This window comes from Vespa crabro, chromosome 9 (assembly GCF_910589235.1).
Source record: "Vespa crabro chromosome 9, iyVesCrab1.2, whole genome shotgun sequence".
Lineage (NCBI taxonomy): Eukaryota > Metazoa > Arthropoda > Insecta > Hymenoptera > Vespidae > Vespa > Vespa crabro.
The window spans coordinates 4,455,805-4,479,368 of record NC_060963.1 but is presented as its reverse complement, the minus strand read 5'-3'; the positions used below and the strand labels follow the sequence as shown (position 1 = coordinate 4,479,368).

At 34.3% G+C, this 23,564-nt stretch overlaps 2 protein-coding genes across 11 annotated transcripts in view; one reads left to right on the top strand and one right to left on the bottom strand.

The window, feature by feature from the left end:
* LOC124427098 (peroxisome biogenesis factor 1) overlaps positions 1-17,094 on the bottom strand; it is a 95,904-nt gene extending 78,810 nt beyond the window's left edge. For 5 of the 8 annotated variants that reach the window (XM_046969578.1, XM_046969580.1, XM_046969577.1 and 2 more), the window contains exons 1-16: positions 16,954-17,090; positions 16,860-16,889; positions 16,415-16,630; positions 16,202-16,316; positions 15,145-16,123; positions 14,869-15,083; positions 14,617-14,773; positions 14,374-14,536; positions 14,105-14,264; positions 13,699-14,021; positions 13,558-13,622; positions 13,419-13,478; positions 13,168-13,354; positions 12,930-13,103; positions 11,522-11,634; positions 11,371-11,449 (exon numbers count right to left, since the gene is read on the bottom strand). In XM_046969578.1, coding sequence (XP_046825534.1) covers positions 11,377-11,449; positions 11,522-11,634; positions 12,930-13,103; positions 13,168-13,354; positions 13,419-13,478; positions 13,558-13,622; positions 13,699-14,021; positions 14,105-14,264; positions 14,374-14,536; positions 14,617-14,773; positions 14,869-15,083; positions 15,145-16,123; positions 16,202-16,316; positions 16,415-16,630; positions 16,860-16,889; positions 16,954-17,043 — 3,120 coding nt within the window. In that variant the 5' untranslated portion in view covers positions 17,044-17,090 and the 3' untranslated portion in view covers positions 11,371-11,376. The other 3 variants (XM_046969582.1, XM_046969583.1, XM_046969584.1) reach the window with 3 other exon arrangements.
* LOC124427099 (G2/mitotic-specific cyclin-B3) lies at positions 17,069-23,143 on the top strand. 3 transcript variants are annotated; one of them, XM_046969586.1, is made up of 8 exons: positions 17,071-17,199; positions 18,184-18,425; positions 19,198-19,458; positions 19,527-19,853; positions 19,976-20,464; positions 20,597-20,752; positions 20,835-21,115; positions 21,310-23,143. In XM_046969586.1, exons 3-8 carry the CDS (start codon positions 19,240-19,242, stop codon positions 21,359-21,361), a joined length of 1,524 nt encoding a protein of 507 aa, XP_046825542.1. In that variant the 5' UTR covers positions 17,071-17,199; positions 18,184-18,425; positions 19,198-19,239; the 3' UTR covers positions 21,362-23,143. The 3 variants fall into 3 exon arrangements, with proteins under 3 accessions (XP_046825541.1, XP_046825542.1, XP_046825543.1); XM_046969585.1 differs by lacking the exon at positions 18,184-18,425 and having other exon boundaries at positions 17,069-17,199; XM_046969587.1 differs by lacking the exons at positions 17,071-17,199; positions 18,184-18,425 and having other exon boundaries at positions 18,432-19,458.
* Positions 23,144-23,564: the final 421 nt, after the last annotated feature.

Here is a 23,564-nt window from a genome sequence, read left to right as displayed (position 1 = left end):
GCCACGTTTTGCCACCCTACGCTAAATTTCGCGGCTTTTTCTTCTTCTATCGGGGAAAAGTGACTCTCTGCCTTCACGATAATAACCGTACAAAAGGAGGCACGGTAAGGAAGCGAATTCCTTTTTCTTTTTCCTTCTTCTTCTACTTCTATTACTACTTTCTTCGTCTTCTCCCTCTTCTTTCAACTTTTAACGAAAGTATTCGCGATTCTTCGTCGAGCACGAACGCCATTCGTTAAAGAGAAGTACTACACTTTTTCACTCATAATCTGATCGTAGTATTTATGCAGGTTGACTTTTCTCCATTCGCATAAGTATCTTTTTCCATCTTTTCATAGATAGGCTCTCTTATTTAAAATTTACATTATGAACGATGGTGCGTACTCGTAAGAGTTTCGAACAAAGTTGAAAAAAGATTTTTAAAGAGGGTGGATAGGAAAGAGAGAGAGAGAGAGAGAGAGAGAGATAGGGATAGGAGATAGGAAGAGATGGGATAGAGAGAAGGGTGACAACTGCTAGCTTGGACAGAGAAATCTAGGAGGCTCTCTCCATTAGTATTCGCGGAAGTGCTCCTCGCCCGATTGTAGAAGGTATTGTCAAGGAAGAATGTCCTCGTTGTCGAGCTCCCCTTGCCCCCGCAGAGATGGCAACGCAGAAGAACCAAGCAGAAATTGGAGGGGCAACGGGGAACGGGAAAGAGATAGAGACCCAATGTTACGGTAAGGAGTCACGAGTCCAACTAAAATGTAATCACTTTGAAAGATAGGAATTCGTACGTTCTCGACAATGTCAATCGCGATTTTTCCAGGAACAGTTTTATTTTTTCTGACGTATCACCAACAAGTAGTTGGTTCAGTTTTGTTTCTGACGTTGAAAAGAAGAAGAAGAAGAAGATCTATCGAGTAAAAAGTTTCGATCGGTGATAGAGAGACAGAGAAAAAGAGAGAGAGAGAGAGAAAACGTTTCGATGCAAGCAGATATTTTAATAGCATCGTTCGCCGTTTTTACTAAGAGGAGAAGGGGGTAGTTCTGTTAGCAGTGGTAGCGATGATGAAGAAAAGAGATCCTGGATACTGTTCTCGATTTTACACAGACTCACGGCGACAGAGATGAATGAAGAGGAAAAGAAAAAGAGAGAAAAAAGAGAAAAAGAGAAAGAGAGGGAGAGAGATAGAGAGATAGAGAGAGAGAGAGAGAGAGAGGACGCACGGCACGATCGTTTGATTGCGGAAAATGACGGGCGGTGGTGCGAGTGGAAGTTTTGAGTGGGCGTCGGTCCTGCAGACAATGAGGCATTCAGGCCGGTCATTGTCAGGCCGACAACTGCGTTACAGTAGACAAACCCGAAATCACCGGCGCTATCGCCGTCCCAGATCCGATTATGCGAATAATAAAAAGCGTAGCATGGGACGTAGAGGAGGAGAGAAGGGGGAAAGAGAAAGAGAGAGTGAGTGAGAAGTGATGAAGGGAAAGGAGAACACGGAGCTACCAAAGGATAGTGGATTCGACAATAACACCGATGGTGTGCACGGTACTTCGAAGTTGCACCTATGCCAACGCGTTCCCCACCGATATTTTGCTTTCGTAGTTTTTCTGAAATAACGGTACTCTCTCTCTCTCTCTCTCGCGCGCGCGCTCTCTCTTCTCGACTAACTTTTCTCTATGAATCGCTTGGAAACGATGATAAATTTAATATTGTAATGGTATCGTTCTATTCAAATAATTTATTCTATCCACGAACTATGAATGAAGTTTAGAATACTAATTGGAGAATACAAAGTTATTTATCTCTAACAGAGAAAAGAAAGTCAATTCTTTAAAGATTTAGAGAACAATAAAGACCGAGAGTAAAGGTCGACTGTAATTATTCAAAAATATAAATACATAATGCGTGTAGATATATATCTTAACAAAGACAATAGAAACAGGTAAATACAGATATGAATATGAATGGGACATCTTGGAGACCGATCTACCAAGAGTTTGCCTCTTCGACTTCGATAATGTCGATCGTTATCGACTTAATGCGGGTTATTATACCTGTCGATAAGACCGGATCGTTGTTCAAAGAACAGTCGAGGTAGAGCACAATTATGCGTTGAACTAGGGTCCTCAAGTCCGACAAAGTTAGAGAACTTGCTTAATTAGAAACGGTAGTCAGAAGCTGCCTTGCATTGTCCGGTTCTGTTGACTTCCGGCCACCCTTCACTCTCTCTCTCTCTCTCTCTCTCTCTCTCTCTTTCTCTTTCTCTTTCTCTTTCTCTCTCTCTCGTTCGTTCCCTCGCTCGCTCTTTCTCATCCCTCCTTACGACCCTGAGAGAACGCGGCCGAGTGCTGATTGTTTCATTGTTTCCCAACCCCACTGTCAAATGCCAACACATTGAATGGAAGTTATTGTTGTTTCAGGCCGCGTGGTAGACAAGGCTTTTCAGGAGAGTCCGATAGTCCTACCACTAAATGCCATTCCATGAACGAGGTGTCGACCTCGAAAGACGATGGCGAAACGAGCGCTTTTCGTCTTGCTATTTCACAGGAACGTTGTTACGGTGGTTCCCGTGGTAAACATTCAATGTAGACATACAGGAATTTTCAAAAACGATCATGTTACAGATAATTATATTCGGCCATTCTCAAACTTTCTTGAATGTTACTATATGAATGAATTTAATTCGATTTATAGACTAACAAAATATAATATATATTTTTAAGGATGTTACATTGCAACACGATAGATAGAAAATATTATAGCAACAAGGGTGCCGAGACCTTTCCCTTTATCTCGATATTTTTCATCGACTCGAGACGATAACTCGGGAGACTCGGCTAACTCCTCTCCCTTGGTAGTATACGGTCCACAACGAAAACTAGTAAAATACTAGCCGAGCAACATTTCACGAACGAACCGCAGCGTGACCGCCGCGAACGATAGGATCGTCGCATTTCCCGTGGACGCTCATATATAAGGTAAACTTATGTCAAACGTAAATTCCCCTTGGACTATCTTATCGCTAGTACGGTTTGCATGCTACCGATAGAGACCATGGCTAGACATTATGCGAAATTGAAAAACCGAAAGAGCCAACGCCACGTTTCCCGATCGATGAACTTCCGGTCAGTAGGATCGACGATCTTAAAGACCGGAAGATCTATCTCGATGGCACGTCGTCATAAGTTCACTGAAGAAATCTCATAAAGATCCTCAATGTTTTATCCCATTTTAGTCGCACGATTCTATAAAATTAAATCCTTTTGTTCATTTAAACATTTTAATATGTTAATTCTCTATTTCTCTTATTGAAAATCTCACGAGGAGAAAAGATCTTTCCCCTAAGCTATCTCGAAAAGAAGATTCTCGACCTTTTAAAGAAATAAGTTCAAAGAATCGTGGCAAAGGGAGGAAGGCGAAAAAAATAGGGAAGAAGGACCATTCCGAGGACACTTCATCACGATTTAACGTCATAAAAGTCGAATAAGGCCCGGTGCTCGTAATGCCCCGACACCTTCTCGCAAGGATTGGAAACAAAATGTCGTAAAATATCAAAACGGTGCGCGACGGTAACATCGACTTTCTCTCCTTTTCCCTTTTTTTTATTCCATTTTTTTTTTGCATCCACCCTGAACTCGATGACTCGAAGTACCACCTAGGACGTATATAAAATCGAGTATGGTAGAAAGGCGAGAGAAGTGGGCTGAGGTGGAGGATGGAGGTGGGGGTAGGCGAGACGGTAAATATAAATAAAAATGGAAAGCCGGCCATAATGGCCGGTAGAAAAGCATGACGCATACCCCAATCCATGGCTGTTTCAAATTGATATTTCGAAAGTGCTACCATGATCGTCGCACGTTCGAAAGTATCGCTTCGTAGTCCTTCTCTCTCTCTCTCTCTCTCTCTCTCTCTCTCTCTCTCTCTCTCTCTTTCTTTTTCTCTATCTATCTATCTTTCTTTCTTTCTTTCTTATCATCCGCTTCCGCCGTTTTCTTTTCACATTTCTCTCTCTCTCTCTCTCTCTCTCTCTCTCTCTCTCTTTCTCTTTCTCTCGATGTCATCGCGATTCGTGCGTCAAAACTGATTTTATTTCCTCTCACCGATTCTCAGCAGCAATCCCGACTTATCGCCCAACCAGATGGGTAATTTCTTTACCGCAGCTGGAAAAATCGAACCACTGTTCTTGAAGAGAAAAGAGAGAAAAAGAAAAAATGGAAAAAAAAAGCGGTAAAAGGGATCTCTCAATAAACTATTTACTAAACTTGCAAAATCAATTTTAGAAAATTCGATACTCGTAACGATCAGTTATATGCAGTTACATTCGTGAAATTTCACGATTATCGTATCGACATACGAGTAGTATCTATTTCTATCTTCTCTAGGTATATAATATTTTATATATCTATCGACGATCAAAGGATATTTACAAACACGCAATATCGTTACAATTTCACTTACGATATCTAATTTTATTTAACTGGGACTATAAAAGTGAAAATGGCATGGACGTTCATCGCTATCGTTGGAAAATTTTTCAATCATTTTTATTCGCTCAATTATATGTTGAATAGAATTTGATATAAGTAGGTATATAGAAACTATTTCTCAGTGGAGGACGTATCTCGATGGTAGGTTCAGAAAAATCCATGCACCGATGAGCATGCAACCAAGTCAAAATATAACGCAACGCTCTTTTTCACTCATCCATTTTCTTTTTTTTTCCCGTCTATCTCTTACGTTTTCTCTCTTTCTCTCTCTCTCTCTCTCTCTCTCTCTCTCTCTCTCTCTCTCTCTCTCTCTCTCTCTCCTCTTTCTATTTCCAGAACCAACAAAGGAAGGATTTGTCGCGAGACGAGATTTCACGGCTACCGACGACAAAACCTTACCTCCCCATTCCTTACCGCACACATATTCGTATACTTTGCGAAGCTTTTAGGCTGTTAGAAATGCATACTCGTATGGTTCTTCTCCGTTCAAATTACGAGCAAGTGATTTCTTCGAAGAACGTAAACGTATATTTCTTTTATTTATTTATTTTTTTATTTCTTATTATTATATCTATTCTAAATGAAAATATGAATTGATGTAAATTTTTATTTCGTAACTTTTCAATATATCGCACACTTGAAAAATTATATCTACTGTTATTATTATAACGAAAATGAAGATGAAGATAATAAACGAGGATAAGACACACGGGAAGAATAATGAAAACAACAACAACAACGTTGAACGAGAAGAACCATTAAGGAGTGAAGTAGAAGGAGGAATGGTGGCTATGGTTAAGATGATTCGCGTCAATTAATCTCCCTGTAAACGAGAGCATTTTCATTTTCGCTGATGCCCTACTCCTCGACCTCGGAGAATAATAATCCATCTTAAATAACCCGTAGGCTGAACTCCGCAGTGGCTTCCTGGGCTGCTGAGCTACCGAGGTACCTCCTTCTCTTTCTCTCTCTCTCTCTCTCTCTCTCTCTCTCTCTCTCTCTCTCTCTCTCTCTCTCTCTCCCTCTCACTCACTCACTCTCTGCAAGTACGGCAACTTAGCGAAGGCTAAAGTAATCTCGACGGAAGATTCAATTACTGGCCGTGAGTGCAGCACGAGATTTAAAAACAGAAATTATGCCCATCGTCAGTCGCATTAACTGGCGTTCGTTCGTTTAGTACGTCCTCCTATAGCCGTCGTCTTCAAATTTCACAACTACGATAAAGAGGAAGGTAAATGGAATCTTAAAAAAAAAAAAAAAAAAAAAATAGATCGAAAGATGTTCTATGTTTCTCTTGAGCGATTAAAAATATTAATTGTCGGCCGACCTTAAGAATGATACTTTTCACATGACCAGAGAAATGACGATAAAATTTTATAAAATACTGAAAATAATTGTGCCTTTTCAAAAATTAAAAAAAAGACATATTTTTGTATGATAAATAATTTTTCTTTTCTTAATCATTTTCTTTTTTTTTTTTTTTTTTTTTTTTTAATTCAACATCACGTTATATGATTCAATCTATACAGATATCACTCTGACTATTTCAAAGATAAAAATTCAGATATGACGGGAATATGAATAGTGTGTTTTTTCGATGATCACCAAGTGAAATTGTTCCTCGATAGATAGAAATGCGTGAGAGTCGGCAGACAAGGAAATGAAACGAACTGCAAGGGCCGCAAAATCGGCAACGGGGAAATGTCCGTGCCTTTGAAGATGGGAACGATAAACCTTTGAAGAGCTTATCCGCACGTCTGCCTTCGAATGGTATTCGCGAGTTGGACCACATCCGAGAGAACGAGCCGTATGAACGAATGAGACGAGCTTCTTTGCTTATGAAAATACGTTGCATTGATGTAATCCTAACTATCTCGCAAAATCCACTTTGATCCTCGTTCTTCGTCATTCTTGGTTTAAATTAGACAGACGATCGGACAATATGATTATACTGTACCATACATATATCAATTTGTGAATTTATTGTCTAACGACATATAGATCTTATGAATAAAAACTATTATACATTGATAGATTGGAATTTTATCAAAGAGTATTAAATGAAAGATTCAAATGAGGAAAACCGCAAAAATGAAGATAATTTTCTTGTAACGCTAAAAGTGACCGTCAATGTCCGATCATCCCATCTATCTTTCTCTCTCTCTCTCTCTTTCTCTGAGGAGAGATCGGTAGACGACAGAGAATGGTGCCTAAACCGAGATAGGATAGGAGCGAAGCGTGAAGAGGCCGTTATTGTGGGCGCTGACGCGCGTCATTTGATCGAGCACACTGTCGAGAGTAAGAGAGAGAGAGAGAGAGAGAGAGAGAGAGAGAGAGAGAGAGAGAGAGACAGAGACAGAGAAAGAGAGAGAGAGAGAAGAGAGAGAGAGAGAGAGAGAAGGTAAGTTTGGGTGTGCACCATTTCCCAGCGTGTCCCCTCTGACCCGCGGCTCGAGCTCGCAAACGATCTAGCAAGTGCTCACGAGAGCGCTTCGAAGGGGTGGCCAAGTTGCACAACCCTAGCCCGCAACGACAACGACAACGACAACGACAACGACAACGACAACGACAACGACGACGACGACGACGACTCGCTAGGGTAGAATTTACCCCGCAGGCCGGCCAACCTAATGGAAACAAGAAATTGCGGCAAACAGCGTTACCCACGCTTCGACGCCCCGTAAATATTGCAAGAGGGACCATCACCAAGTCCTCTCCCTCTCCTTTCCCTCTCTCCCTTATTTTCTCAAAAGGGATAACTATCAAAACGAGATCAACGTCCATTCGATCGACCAATCGACATAACTTTTTATTATACATCTCAAACGATAATCAAGCATTATGTATCTACGAATAAGTATTTAAAATGGTTTATGCTTCTTTTTTATTTTACTTCTAATAGCTCTAAATGAATAATTGAACGAATAATATCAATATAATTGGTTGAAAGACGCATAAAAACGTTTATTTGAAATAAACAACATTGCCTTCCGGTACGGTTCTCTAAGTTTTTCTTCTTTTTCTTCTTCTTCTTCTTCTTCTTCTTCTTCTTCTTCTTCTTCCTCGAAGAAAAGTCTGACGAAGCCACGGCAAACGCGAGAGAGTAACGGGAAGCCCGTAAATAGGAGAGAGCAAACAAACTTCAGGATGCTCGATTATTCTCCGAAGAATTAGGACGGCATTCAGTTGGGTGAAAATCATGGGCGCATTGTCGCGATTCCTTCGAATGCATGGGCCAATTGCCTCTTTTCCTCTCTTCTTCCTTCTTCTTCTTCTCTTCTCTCATCCTCATACTCTCTCTCTCTCTCACTCTCTCTCCTTTTCTCTTTCTCTTTCTGTTTCTGCCTCTGTCTCTCTCTATTTCTCTCTCTCTCTCTCCCTTTTCTATCGTCCGCGCGTTTTGTCGACGCGTCTCGTTGAAGCTGAGCAAAAAGTCGGCATTTTGCCGTGCGACCGAATGAGAGTCAAGTTTTCGAATGTCGCGTAATGAGATTAGCTCCACGAGAAACGGTAATCAGGAATAAAAATGCGTCAACCGGCGGCATTTACGCTAACTAATCTCCTTCAGGAGCTTGCCTCTAACAGAGTTAGCCAAGGCGCCTGCCTTTTCCGACGCCTGGCCGGCTTGTTAGCCGGATAATTGGCCATTTTTATGCTAAGTAGTCGCTCGGCTGTTACGGCCGCGTTTTAGTTTCTCTTTATCTCAAGGTTTGCATTTGGAAATGCACGTTTTCGAGGTAAGAAAATGAAATAGACATATATATATATATAGAGAGAGAGAGAAAAAAAGATTGAGAGAGAAAGAGTCCTTCCCTTCAGTGATATCGCTTTGTCCACAAAACGATCGTCCCTATCGGCTTTCTATTTCGCTTATCTTTTCGTTTATTTAGCATAGAAAATAAAGAATCATATTAAATATAAATTCCCCATGTTAAGTAAATACCTGTTTCGGATAATAATTTTCTTTAACTTGTAAAAGTCTCTCTCTCTCTCTCTCTCTCTCTCTCTCTTTCTTTCCTTTTCTCTTATAAGATATCTTAAAAAGAAAAGATAATCGATCGGCATTGACGTAGATATATTCATTATTTCATTATCCATCGTATTCGTCGGCTCGTTGACCGTACAACTTTCGTTGAATTTTCACAGACAGATAACTCGAATGATGACGACGCCGGCAATAGAATTACGTTAGTTTATTGGATCGACTCTCGCATCGTAGCGTCGTTCGGTAAAGAAAGAAAAAGGAGAGAAGAAACAAGGCAGGACTTATAACATGAGAGGGTAAAAAGGAAGAGAGAAAGAGAGAGAGAGGTGGATTGGAAGAGAAACAAGGAAGCTCGAAAATCCATCTAGTGATTTCACAGGCAATTATGTCGAAGCGTCCCGGTGCGGCTGAGTTACTCTTATTTAACGCCAATGTGAGCCGAAAGCACGCCTCGTCGAGCTTGCACCGCGATCCCGTTTGCGCAAAATTGTCAATGATAGAATGGCAGATTGAAACGTCACATTGAACGTCTCGTAGCACGGCTTTCCTTTCTCTCCTCCCTTCATACCCCCCACCCATCGAACGAACGCGCAAAACTTCGACGCTACCGATTCATCGATCTGTCCACGTCGTTTCGCCGCGATCCTGTTGGCGAGCACCGTGCGAAAATTCGCTCGCGAATTTACCGCCTCGTCCGTGTGAAAAATTAGAAATTCTCGCGAACGTGGCATTTAAAATGTCTTCCGAAATCGATTCAGATGCATTCTCTATTTTTCTCGAACAGACGATGAGTTCTCAGTTTGGTTGTAGATATAATTTAAAAATCATTATTACGAATACCTTGGAAAAATATATAGGATATTATTTCTATTATCTTCGCTCAACTCGAACGAAATAATGTATTAATCCTAATCCGATTTTTTATTATTAACTTTTATCGGACGGTAACGTTTACGTATTATATCTATTATACAACCGGCCGATGTCATATAACAAAAGTATTTATTTTTTCGAGATTAAAGTGTTTCATGCGAAACACTTTAAGAGAGAGAGAGAGAGAGAGAGAGAGAGAGAGAGAAAGAGAGAGAGATAAAAAGTATCTAAATACCTGTAGTACCTAAATAATTCTCTGTTATATAAAATATTTAACTAAAAGAACAATCAGACTTTGAAGATAGAACTTCCACGATAAGTTAAGCCTTGGCCTATCTAAAAGAAATAGAAAAGTGTCGATAAAAACATTAAGGGAGAAAAATCATAGGATGGCCGATAGCCGTCCGCAAATATGAAGAAACGGACGAAGGGGTAGAGGACGTAAAGGTCCGAAAGTTTCCGTGATAAATTGCATTCGGAGAGAGTAGTCTCATCCACCACCCCCGCTCGTAACCCTCCACAAAAGTATCGACAATTCCTCTTCGCGCTGGTTGAATCGAATGAAAAGAAAGCAGCGGTAAGAGAACGATAACTCGATTACCGGAGACCTAGATAAATACGCGAACGAACGCGAACACCAACTGCGTTTCAACCGTTCTATGCTTTTCCCTCTTGTAGTAGTTCGGGAGAAATATTGAAGAAGTGCATTACGCATTTACGCGAATGTATTCTTTCCGTTATTCTCCTTTTTATTCTTATATTCTCATTGTCATACTTCGTTTGTAACAATTGATTCTCCTATTTAAAAGGAGACAATGGATCAAAAAGAAAGAAGAAAAAATAAAGGGATAAAGTGAAATCCAATAATCTCGTTCAAACGTTTCTCCCGATCCAAATCCTCTGGTTATTTCAATAATTATAACGATATTTACAAATTGAAATAAAACGTACATATATTAGAGATTAAGAGAATAATAATAGTAATAGTAGTAGTAATAGTAATAGTAATAAATAATAATAAAAATATAATTCAATCGACTTTATCAGGATTGATATCTGTAATTTTTTATGATCGGATTAATCATTCTTTTAGGTACAAGAAACAACACGTCTCGTACAAACGTTCTAATCCTGAAAGCTTGTAGGCTCGTAAGGAGGAGATTGGAGTGTCGGTGGAAAGCTCCAAGCGATATCGTCTACGCTTTACTTAGTCGTTTTCATCGTCTCGGCCAAGAGTAGAGTTAGATCTAGAAGAGAGAGAGAGAGAGAGAGAGAGAAAGAGAAGGTGGCAAGAGCCGAAAGCCAGAGGCGGATGTCGCGCCGGGCTAAAGTTAAATTAAATCACGGGCGAAGGCAGCTAATATTGTAGTTTATCTGGCGGGACATTAGCGTCGGTGAAATATGCGCCTCTCCTTCGCCCGAACTTAAAATCAAGATTCCCCAAAGTTCAAGCGCGCGACTAGGCTCGCGCCGCTAACTTGCCCACCTTCTCTCTCTCTCTCTCTCTCTCTCTCTCTCTCTCTCTCGTCTTTTCCGTGTTTCCTGCTAAGTCGCGCGTGAAAATACTAATTATTATACTGATTATTAATACGAAAAGTTGCCGAGCCGCTATACTCAACCCCCTTTCGCGTTACTACTACCTGCCGTTTAACGTACTCTTCCAGAGAGGGCGAGCAAAATGATGTGGAAGGAGGAAAAGGAAGAAGAGGCGTTACTCCTTCGCGAGAAACGCAGCCATCCGGATTATGCTTATATGTATACTCGGTTAAAACGAGGAAAAGATGAGCCCTGGATACCTACCGAACGATTAAAAGCTGTCGACCGTTTGTCGGAATAATTCGGATATTTCTATCGTAATGAAATTTCAAAGAAGAAACATCAAAATTTCTCATATTTTCGCGTATCCATTTTTCATTGATAAATATGTATATTCGATAATTGTGTCAGATATTATTCGGACATGTGAAGTTCATTCTAAATATGAACATATTTTATTGATATATGTTCTTGACTATATAAATATAATTTATAGAGTTTACCTTGTTTCACGCAAACGTTGCCTTTTGATTCTTCAACATATCCTCGACAAAGGTGTCACCTTTTGAGAATCTCATATAACTACGATAATAAAATGTAAAAAATGTCTATTAATATTGGAGAAATATTGAATAGTCTATATTAATAACTTACATCCTTATATAATTCTCCATTTCCGTGGAAGACAGAGACGGTTGAATTGATTGTACAGACTCGATGAGATGTGTTTGAGTTACTTTGATATCCTTAGGTTGAAGTTCCTCTTCCTGTCGTATAAAAAGAATTATCATAGAAATTGAGACAATAATAAATTTTCTTCAAGAAGAAAACAACTTCGAGAACTGTAGGTCTTAATCTTATACATTATATATATCTATTTCGTTGATTTCTATATTACTTACGTAAATACACGATAACGTATATCTACCTATACGCATTATAAAGCTTATCTGTGTGGAAGGCTACTCTCAAATCGCGACGCGTTTAGGAAACTCACTTGCTAATTAGACGAACAGTTTGGATAACCGGTGTTCTTCCGGTAGGTAAGTACCGTCGTAACTTTGTTTTCGACGAAGGAAGTTAATTAATAATTTCCTATCATGCGGAACACCTTCACAGTGTCCTATGCGAACGTCTTCCAAAATGTCGCAGATTCTTTCGTTTTATTTCAATTCATTTATTTCGATTCTTTTGTCATGTTATATATACAATCTTTACAAAACTGTCATCTATCTGTATATTTTCCTTCGAAAATGTTATATCTGTCAAAAAAAAAAAAAAATTATTTCTATCGATCGACAAGACATTTTATTCAATGGACACGTTAAAACAAACGATAATCGATAATCGAAGTCAATCTCATTGTTCAAAAACACGTTTAACGTTAACGAACGATCCCGATAAGCCCTAGAACGATTTGACTGCTTTTCGATCCTGCAGAAACGACAGGGTGGTGCATGGTTCTAAGTCGTGTATCATTATAACGCATAAGATAATAACCCCCTCGACGTTCAGCGAGGCGTAGGCCAAGATGAAGTGGAGCGAGATCGAGGGATGGTCCCGTTCTCTCTCGGCCTGTGCTAATAAACCTTGCTCTCTACGTTTCTCCTCAGTTATATCACACTACCTCTCTACCAAGCACGACGATGGCGGCACTGATGTTAGTAATGGTGCGATATAGTAGATGTGTCCTTCGTTTATATCTTATATGTATATGCGTCTATGTAAGATACAGACCTAACGATATTATCGTCATTACGCACTATCTTACTTCGGAAGTTCCCTACAAATGATTCTCAGTGAATCTCCCTTCATTCACACAGAAAATGCTTTTCATTATTGGCGAAACGGCTCGAGAGGGATCGTTAGAGAAGTGTCCTGTTTTGACAGGACACAAAGGTTTCAATTAAATCTTATATCATTCGTTTGAAAAGCAAAAATAAAGTACCGTGTAGCCCGTTAAAAAAAAAACAATAAAAAAAATAAAAAAAAAATAAAAAAAAAACAAAAAAAAGAAAAAAGAACTAACAAATATTACAACCAAGATATTTGTATTATTTACCGGTATGATTTGTACAGCATCTTCGAAGGCAGCCAATTTAGCTTGGGTAATTATCGCATTCAAATCGGCACCGGTTAATCCAACAGAAGTGCATGCGATTTCTTTCAAATCTAATTCCATTATATCTATGTTCTGGGATTTACAGAGAATATGCAGTATCTCTTCTCTCTCCAACTAATAAAATAAACGTAAAAATTGATGTTGGAATATCATTAACTGAAATGATAGAATATCGCACCTCATTTGGTAATGGACAATATAAAGATTTATCTAAACGACCAGGTCTTAAAAGAGCTGGATCTAATAAATCTGGTCTAGACGTTGCAGCTACTACAGCAACCCCTTCTCTATCTTCTATACCATCGAGTTGGGTCAACAATTGATTCACAACTCTATCCGTTACACCTGTACTATCGTGTCCACGTCTGTAGAAAATGTTAAACATCATTATAATATTTGGAATGAGCCATTATATTTCGAATAATCTACCTTGGAGCAAGACTGTCGAATTCATCGAAGAAAAGAACACATGGTTTTGCACGATGAGCCCTAAAAATATATAATTTTTTATATTACACATAATGACTGATTAATTTTTTTTATTTTATATTTTCACCGTATAACATACCTTTCAAAAATGTTTCTTACTGATTCTTCACTGACACCAATGTACTTGGATAACAATTCAGGACCCTAATCGAAATGAATGATAAAATATAATATTCATTAATATAATAAGCATAATAAATATTTCTTATATTAATATTACCTTCACACTAATTAAATTCACACCACATTCACTAGCTATCGCTTTGCCTAACAAAGTCTTCCCTGTACCTGGCATACCATACAACAAAACTCCACTTTGAAGCTTGATCGGAGCATTTTTAAATATTTCAGGATACTTTAATGGCCAATGTAAAATTTCTGTCAAGGATTCTTTAATTTTAACTAATCCGCCGATGTCTGACCATGTGTGATCAGATCCTTTATATAATTGAACACCTTGCAGAGACAACGGTTTATAATTATTCAACACGGTCGAAATATCGTCCTCTGTGATAACGATCGGTGGTTTGATATCTTCTTTTGCTGATTAGAAACGATTAAATTCATTGTCATTCATTAGACCATCTTTTTCAATGCAACCCACATAAACGTTCGAGATTTATTACCACAACGTTTCCAAGCGGCAAACGTCGCCTTATCCGCCACATCAACGAGATCTTGTACCATCCATCCCTCCGTCTTGTTACCATAGTAATCCCAATTCACGTTGCCAGGCACGTACAACTTGTCCTCAAGCATTAATTGCAAAATATCGATTCTATCCGCCTGAGGTGAGACAAATTAACGAACGTATACTCTAGATCGATGACACGAATTTTCACACACGAATAATTTTAATGTTTTAAAATGTCAATGAAACGGAGAATTGATTTACCTTTTCAAGGTTCGGTATTGATAGAACCGTTCTGAAAAAGTTCAATCCTCTGGATGGTCTCATTTTTTTACCAATTTTGTTCATGTCAACGCACGTAGCTACGATCGACACGTAATGTGATTCTTGACATTGCATTACGGTATTGATGATCATATCAGTAATCCTAACATATTTTCATAAAAAAATTTTTGTAAATAATTAAGCTTCAATACCTAGTATAAATAAAATTTCAGTATAAAATACCTAGCTGCATTAACGAAGTCAGGAGTATTTTCTTCGTTATTTGATGATACCATAGTAATACTATCGATATCTTCTAAAAATAATATTGATGGTTGATGATAAATACATTGAGACATCGCGGCACATACAATCTTTTGTAACATTTCTACTTTTTTTCCTATATGTAAAATATAAAAATCTATATTCAGTCTATGTTCACAAATAACATTACCATCATCGAAATAAGTAAAATTATTTGTAGTGATATAATACCTTTCAACGATATGCAATCAATCACATGAGTATATACAAAATATGGCGATTTTTCCAATCTTTTTATCAATATTTTACATAAAGTTGATTTTCCTGAACCGATCTCACCGCATATTAAAATATTTTCTCTATCATACTCGAGATTCATTGGTACATTTAATCGTAAACTAAGATCAAGGGTGATTTGGCACTCCGAAAGAATATTTTCTAAATATCTGTAATATATAATATCATCATTAGACAGATGTAAGGAGATATACAAAGTAATTTACATACCTCGTAAAAATTTTCTTGTAAAAGGTATCCTCTACATCATGTTTCACCGTTAATAAATCATTTAAATCTGATTTTGATTTAAGATGAATCGTAATAGTTTTTAATAATGTTGCGTCGAGAAAAGAATGAGTACACTTTTCTGGTAAGAATTTAACGATACATCTATTATCGTTATCGAGGATGATGGGAGCGCATGAATTTAATAAAATTTTCTCATGAATAGAATAACTCGTAAGAAAATCTTTGATGCTTTGCAAGGACGTCGTTTGAATCGTAGGAAAAATTTCTATTGTCAAAGGAATCAAATTTTTTTCAACGTCGATCGCTGTTAATACGACTTTCCCACCCATTCTTAAACTCAATCCAATTTTTACGCTCTCAGAAATATAAATATTACTGTGAACAAAATCGAGCTTGAAATGAATTTTATCTATATTATTTGAGCATCGATCCAATATGTCCTCCAATACGAAAAGTTTCACCGTTAATTCGAAAGATAAACTCGAAATTGGCGATTTTATATTTTTCAAAAAATTTGTACTTTGTGTATTGACGTTTACTTGTTCTTCCGGTACTTTCTTCATTTTACAAATTATACCATCATTTGTGTAGCGCACGTCTTTTGGTACGTGACAACGCGGTACAAAAACATGATAAGGAGATCTCAAAATAACGTCGAATGGATTGGACCCATCAAACGAGCCAAATTTCGGAAGGAAGTGAACTCGATAGATGACAGATTGATTACGTCGTTGTCGATAATTTTGAAGCGATCTATAATTTTTATCGACTCCATTATTATTGCAAATTTTCGAAAAAGTTGGTATTTCTTTTAACATATCACGAAAACTGAATCTACCGATATTATTGAGTTCATTAGATTTTATTTGTTCCTTTACAGTATTTTTAATCGCATTGGTCACGTGAAGTTCCGTAAATTGTTCCAATTTTCCATAGGGAAAATTTGGTTCGAGCATTTCTGTAATCGATTTCAAATACAAAATCAAAAGAACATGATAAGATTTAATTAATTATAATAAATCGAAAAATCACTTGCCTGTAGTTAGAACTATAGTTGAAAATTTCGAGATCCAAATTACTATAGGCTGATCTTTCGCTACTATTTGAATTTTATTTAACAAAGTCGATTGAATTCTATCGACTTGAAGTTCCTGTAATAGGAATATAAAAAAAAAACATTCATATTTTACGATCGTTTAATAAGTAACATTAATTATAAAATTAGTAATAATCATCGTAAAAACTTTACCAATATCTCACGATCTTCATTCGTTTGAGGAACGACCGTTACACTTGTCAAAGATGGCGCATATTTTACGAAATGTACAAATACCTCATCACCGTCCTCTATATTCAAAGCTTTCGCAAAGGGCCTAGCGAGGTATAATGATCCGTCGGTAATTTGTTTCGGACTACATGATAAAAAATAAGTCGCATCTTTGTGTAACAGCGCAATTACGTTATTCTGCGATAAATAATAACAATAATTATAATAAATCAAAAAAATAATCAAACTAACAAACAAAAATTATTCTTAAATATATCTAATTAATTTGTAACAAGAAATAACATTATCGACGTCGTACAGTTGGTAAGATAAGAAATGTAGAAAACGACAGTCCTGTCATCTAGCGATAACGACGAAAAAGATAATAACTGTAATTTCAATCGGTTATAATTTTTAGAATTTGTACCTCTCTATTTATGCCACTTGATATAGTCGCCTGTATGGTAGTGTAAGATGATTTAGCGTAATAAAAAAAAACAAGAAAGATAGAAGACACTAACCTTCGTTCCTTGCCTACGTAGCCAAATATCCGAGACATAGGCGAAACAGTTATCGACTTTAATATAACGCACTAAAAATCGTTCTTGCATTTTGTCGATGCTCGATACGTGTTATAAAGTAACGTTTGGAGTCGTATAACAAAATGCGCGAGGATGTAACAACAGTGTCGAAAAAACAACTAACAATTACGAGTTATTTTCCTTGCACTTTGGCGTTCTATGCATCAAAGAAAAATTAAATTTCACGTATGTATGCATATAAAGAATAAATTTTTATTACAAACTTTCGATAATGGTAATTTTTAGGTTAAGAAACTTAACGGATAAACACTACGTTCTATATATCTATAAGTCGTTTCTTAACGCGATCGGTAACTTTTGTGACGTACGAATAAATCTAAGATCAAAGGTGAATAAAAAGAAAAATTAGATTGTAACGAAGAGTTTGTATGAAAAAACGACGCGTTACCGAATCTCATTCATTTGCTTATATCGCGAACGTGCGTCCTGAATGCATCGAGGCATTATTATTAGAGTGCATAAAGAAATGCATATGGAGCGACGATGTATATATGTATTCTTAGTTATTTTCAATAGAATTTCAAATTTGTATGGTATCGACTACTTTTCTTTTTTCTTATTTTTTTTTCTCTCTTTCGTTGTACTTTCTCATAACAAGGTCACCAACCTTGAAATGCTATAGACATAAACGTCAGATAATAGAGAAAAGTTATACTGTTAAAAAAAGTTACGTTAAAGCATGAACTTTGAATATCTGTAATGTAAACAAAATATTAATAGCACCTTTCAACAATTATTTTTTCTAATCTTTGACTTTATAAAGTATTTCTTCAATTTTTCGATTTCACACTTTTCTTCAGAATGTTCAATTACGCTCTTGATAAAAAAAAGAAAAAACAAATGTAGGAACGATGTATATAATTCGAATAATTTCTCGAATGCTTTATAGAACTATAACACTAAATATATATAACTATATAATTGTATAACTTACTAATATTCTTTCTTTTATTCTTATTAAAAAAATTATAATTATCAAGCATTCGTTTCAATGAACATTTTAAAAACTAGATTCACACGATTTATAATAAAATTTATAATAAGAAAGCGATAAACTAAAAAAATGGTCGTAGATAATGCAAAGAAATAGAAAGAGAAAGAAAAGTTTGTTTAATTCGAAGAAATTAAGAATTTGCTTTTCTTTGATAGATGGCGCGTCGAGCAGAAAACTCGCATTTTGATTGGCTTTATAAAATATAGAGTAACCAATCCTAACATATGCATGTATTAACCGTGATATTTTGAACTGTTTTGAAGCAGCGTCAACTTCAGTTGCTCTATAGAAACGAATGGGTCTTGTAGTAACGTTCTGGTCGAATAGAAAATTTATAAATGTGAAAGTTCATCCATTTTCAAGCATTATATATATTCACAAATAATTGTTTTCTGAGGTAAATTTTTCCTATGTACTTTTAACCTCAACATTACCTTTCAACGAAAATAACTATATTCATTTATACTCTAAGCGTCGAATGTTTTCTGTGGACGAAATGGTGGCTTCTGTGATTGTTTCTAAAAGTTTCAATTTTCTTTATTTTATATTATAATTTACTGATAAAGTACTCGAATAAAATGTATTCTCAGTGATTTATAAATTTAATAGAATGTTAATATCCTTGGATATATCGTGAAATATAATTGTTCCTTTTATTCCCGCGTTTTCCGACTTCATTCATTTTTGTACCGAAGTTTATTACTAACTCTAAAAAAATTAAATTGTACGATCAATTTATCACAAAAAGTAATGCAATCTTTTAGTACATCGAAGAAAAAAATCATTTGACTTTTATTATTATTTATTAGTAAGAAAATCTGATTTAAAGAAATGATATAAAATACGTTGCATTTATAGCTATTCATTTCATAGATGCACTATTTTCTTTGCTTGTGTGAACATTTCCGAAGAAAAAAAACGTGTAATTTTAAGATACAAATACCGAAATTATAATCGACAATATTTTTTGTGTGATAATTTATTGCTGATATTTACATATGAAATCTACAAATTCTTTTTTAGGTTTGGTGCAAATTTACAAGTATTTGAAAGAGAGAGAGAGAGTGTGTGTGTGTGTGCGTGTGTGCGCGCACGCGCGCGTGTGTTATCAATTAGTCCAAATCTTTATATTACTTGTTTTTTCTTTTTCTTTTCTTTTTTTTTTCTAGAAATTAGTAAAAAAATTTTTAAGTTAAATTGTATTAAGAAAAATGGTACCACCTAAATTACCAATTGGACAAGCTAGATCAAATGGAGCTACTATACAGTTAAGAAAAGGAATTTCTACACGAAGTCAGAATATACTTATCAATAATGCATTGCTCAAACAACCAATTTTAAACAAAGATCTTCGTTCTAAAAGAAAAGCAGATGCATCACCACTGAAGGATAAAACTGTTAAAAGATCTGCTTTGGGAAATATTACAAATGTAAATGTTTTATACTTAACAGGAATCTTTTTAAAGTGCAAATTGTTTTATTATTCTTTTTTTTTTAGGCTATTGGAAAACCATTTGGAACTCAACAACAAGAACCAAAGAAAGTAGTTAAGAAGATTGCTACAAAAACCAAAACACTTCTTCAAATTAATTCAAATAAAGTAGCAGAGAAAATAGTTCCAAAAACAGATGTAGTAATAAAGCCAAAGCCAATACAACGTATTAAAGCAATTAAGCAAGAAGATGACAAGTTGAAAACTAATAATACTGAAACTGTTAGACGTAGCATAGACTCAGAAAAATCTGGAGATAATTCGTTGTATATGAGTGCATTGGAAGATGTATCGGATAATAGTATAAAAAAAACTGAGAGAGAAAATAACAAGGTAAGCATCTATTAATAATAATTATAACTTTAATATGCATATAATAAATTAATAATAAATTGTATTCTAAATAATATATAGATATAACTGTATGTGTAAGTTTAAAATAAATATATATTTAGGCTGAAAAAAATGGAAAAAATGGAAAAAATGAAAAAAGTGAGAAAAATGAAAAAAAAGAAACGAAAGAAATAAAAATTGACGATACTACAACAGGTAGAAAAGAAGAAAAAATATGTGTTACTAATAATTTAGATGCTGTACCTGAAAGAATAATGCCTGAAGGTGTTCAATGGGATTTTGATGCAGAAAATTGGTTAGATCCTTTCCAAGTATCACAGTATGCTACGGACATTTTTAATTATTTAAAGGAAAGAGAATGTTTATTCCCTATTGGAGATTATATGGACAAACAAGTGTGTCTTTCGCGTTGGATGCGATCTCTGTTAGTAGATTGGATGGTTGAAGTACAAGAATCTTTTGAACTTAACCATGAAACTTTATATTTAGCTGTGAAATTAGTTGATCTCTATTTAACAAAAGTCACAGTTGGTACAGAAACTCTGCAACTATTAGGTGCTTCGAGTCTTTTTATAGCCAGTAAATATGATGTAAGTAATATTTGTTTTATACATAAATCAAAATTTATAATTCCCAAATATTTTTCTTTTTCATTGTTTTGAAATATAATTATAATATTTCACATACTTTAATATAATTTTTGTGTACATTTGTTTAATTAGGAAAGGATACCTCCAATGGTTGAAGATTTCTTGTATATATGTGATGGTGCTTATACACAGAGAGATCTTATCAAAATGGAAATAAGTGTTTTGAAAGTAATAGATTTTGATTTGGGTATACCTCTTTCGTACAGATTTCTTAGGCGATATGCTAGGGTATATATTATTTATTTTATAATTGAGATTACCTTTTTATAATGATCAATCATATATTAATAAGAATTTTATTTACATGTAGTGTGCAAAAGTATCAATGCCAACGTTAACTCTGGCTCGATATATCTTAGAATATTCATTAATGGATTATTCAACTATTAGATATAGTGATAGTAAAATGGCAGCATCTGCTCTGCTCCTTGCACTTCAAATGAAAGATTTAGGTGGATGGACTCCAACTTTAGAGTATTACAGTGGTTATAAAGTTGATGATATAAGAGATATTGTTCGCGTTTTAAATGAAGGACTACATAGAAAACATAAAGAAGCATTAGTAACAATTTACAATAAGTACAGTCACAAGTAAGTAGATACTTTTAATACTATGAATTATATTATTTAATATTATTTCATAATAAGATTCTTTTAAAATATGCAAGAAATATATATATATATATATATATATATATATATATATATTTCTTCGTTTTTATATATACAAATATATAAAAACGAAAGGTCTACTTAGTAAATTAAACGTTACTTATACTTTTTAGGATATTCTTCGAAGTAGCAAAACTGCCGTTAAAAGATACTTTAGATATTTAAATACTTTAAATAAGCGTTTAAATGTAGATAGATGCTTGTGTAATTATTTTAATGCATAGATTTTACTATCATTATTGGTTAATCTATGTATAAACTAAGATTCGATAAAAACAAACAAGCATCAATATGCAGATCGTGATACACGGATAAGCACAGTTTGTTTAATGAATAAGAAAAATGAAAATATTTTCGAGTAATTGTAATTACTGTCGTAAAATATTTAGATGAAGTATATTGAATGACATTGAAGCTCAATTAGAGCTTTGCATAACCACCTTCAAAAAGTGTATACAATACTTAGTTATTCATCTTCTTTTTTTTTTTATTATTATTATTTATACATATCAATATTTTCTCTATTGCTCTATACTACGATCTATTTTACGATTTTTGTTAACAAAATATATTTTAGCGTCACACTTTTGTACTTCGAAGTAATGATTTGAAAGTATTTAAAATATGAAAAGATGGAGATGTAATGCATTTTATTATATATATTTTTTTTTTTTTTTTTTTTTTTTTTTTTTTTTTTTTCTTTTTCTTTCTTTGCCTGATATATACTGTACTACAACAGACCATTTATTACATTTCTGAAATTTATGAATTACTTTTATATGAATTTGTATGTACACATATAATACTACGTTAAAAAATTATGTAGTATTCTTAAAATATGTCAGAATGCTCTTAGTGTATTAAAAGTGTGGCGCATTGTTATGCACTATTTCATCTTATATAGACTGATAAAAGTAACAGAATGTTGGTGAACAAATATTTATCAAATTTTCCACTGTTTGTACAGGATGTGCGCAACGATTCCATAGTATTTTATTTTTTAGATGTATAATGACTGAATTTGATAAATATTATAGATAAGAAAAAATTTACAGCACGTTTTTTATTTTTAAAAGTTTCAGAAAAAAAACGAAAAAATATTATGGTATACTCGTTGTAATGTTTAACAAAATATTGTGAAATCAGATTTTTACAAATAATGAATGTTTTCACAATAGAAAAAAAAAAAAAAAAAACAAATTTCACAATGATATATAAAGAGAAACAATTAAATAAATTATTATATTCTCCTACTCTTATATATTTTATTCATATTCAGATATATACCATCAAATTGAATACAGTTTTTACAATATGTCAATGTTTGTATACAAATTAATTTATTATATATATATATAATATGTGACTAATCTTGTATATCCAGCTAATGAAGCATTCCAAAGCATAACAAAACAAAATTAATTATAATATATTGAAAATTATTACAATACAAAATTAATTCTAATATATTAAAAATTATAATTACACTTACATTCAAACTTTTTTTTATAAAATAATACTGTAATTACATAAAATACCACCTGTGATATCAACATTTTGAACAAGTTACAAATTTTGCGTGTTAATTGCACATATTGCAAAATTATTTCTGTATAGCAATATAACTTGTATACTAACAAAAATTCAAATTATATTGCGTATTAGCAATGGAAGATTTTTTGCTAAATGTATGTCAAATTCGCATATATAATTGTACATACTGATTATTGTAACCAATATGTACATATGCTCGTAAGGGATAGGTCAAAACTAGAACAAATTTTTAAAAGTAAAAGCTAATGAAGGATCTGGTAATGTGCAGTTATGAGATTTATTGAAATTAGGTGGTGTAAATATATATTTTCTAACTATAAAATATGTAAGTGACTATGATTTTATAAGTGTGTCGACCATTATAAATAATAAAACCATGTGATGATTTTGTTATTTTATTGAGTTTATTGATAAACTGCACGAGTATATGTTAAGTTAAAATTAAAATATAAAATTTAATATACATAATATTCATGTAAATGCTTTCTCAATCTAATATTATAACGTCATGCTTTCGATTAATTATTGTTAGTCAATCCTTAATATATATATATATATACATACATATATATAGATATATATATGTATATATTTATATTATATTATATATATGTATTATATATATATATAACAAATTTGAAATTATAATAATTTACAAAAAATGTTTAATAACGTTTAGAAGTTCTCTTTTTCATTATAAATTATTTTTATTCTAACAATTTTAATAAATATGTAATAACATACTCTTGAGATAAAAATAGATACTTTTATGATATTATTATTTTTTCTGGAATACACAACTAATATTACTGAT

Bases quoted from the DNA above. Each gene is read 5' to 3' on its own strand.
- LOC124427099 (XM_046969585.1), top strand. From the start codon at position 19,240: ATGGTACCACCTAAATTACCAATTGGACAAGCTAGATCAAATGGAGCT. The intron at 19,854-19,975 runs GTAAGCATCTAT...ATATATATTTAG, and splicing joins CTGAGAGAGAAAATAACAAG to GCTGAAAAAAATGGAAAAAA. The intron at 21,116-21,309 runs GTAAGTAGATAC...TATACTTTTTAG, and splicing joins TACAATAAGTACAGTCACAA to GATATTCTTCGAAGTAGCAA.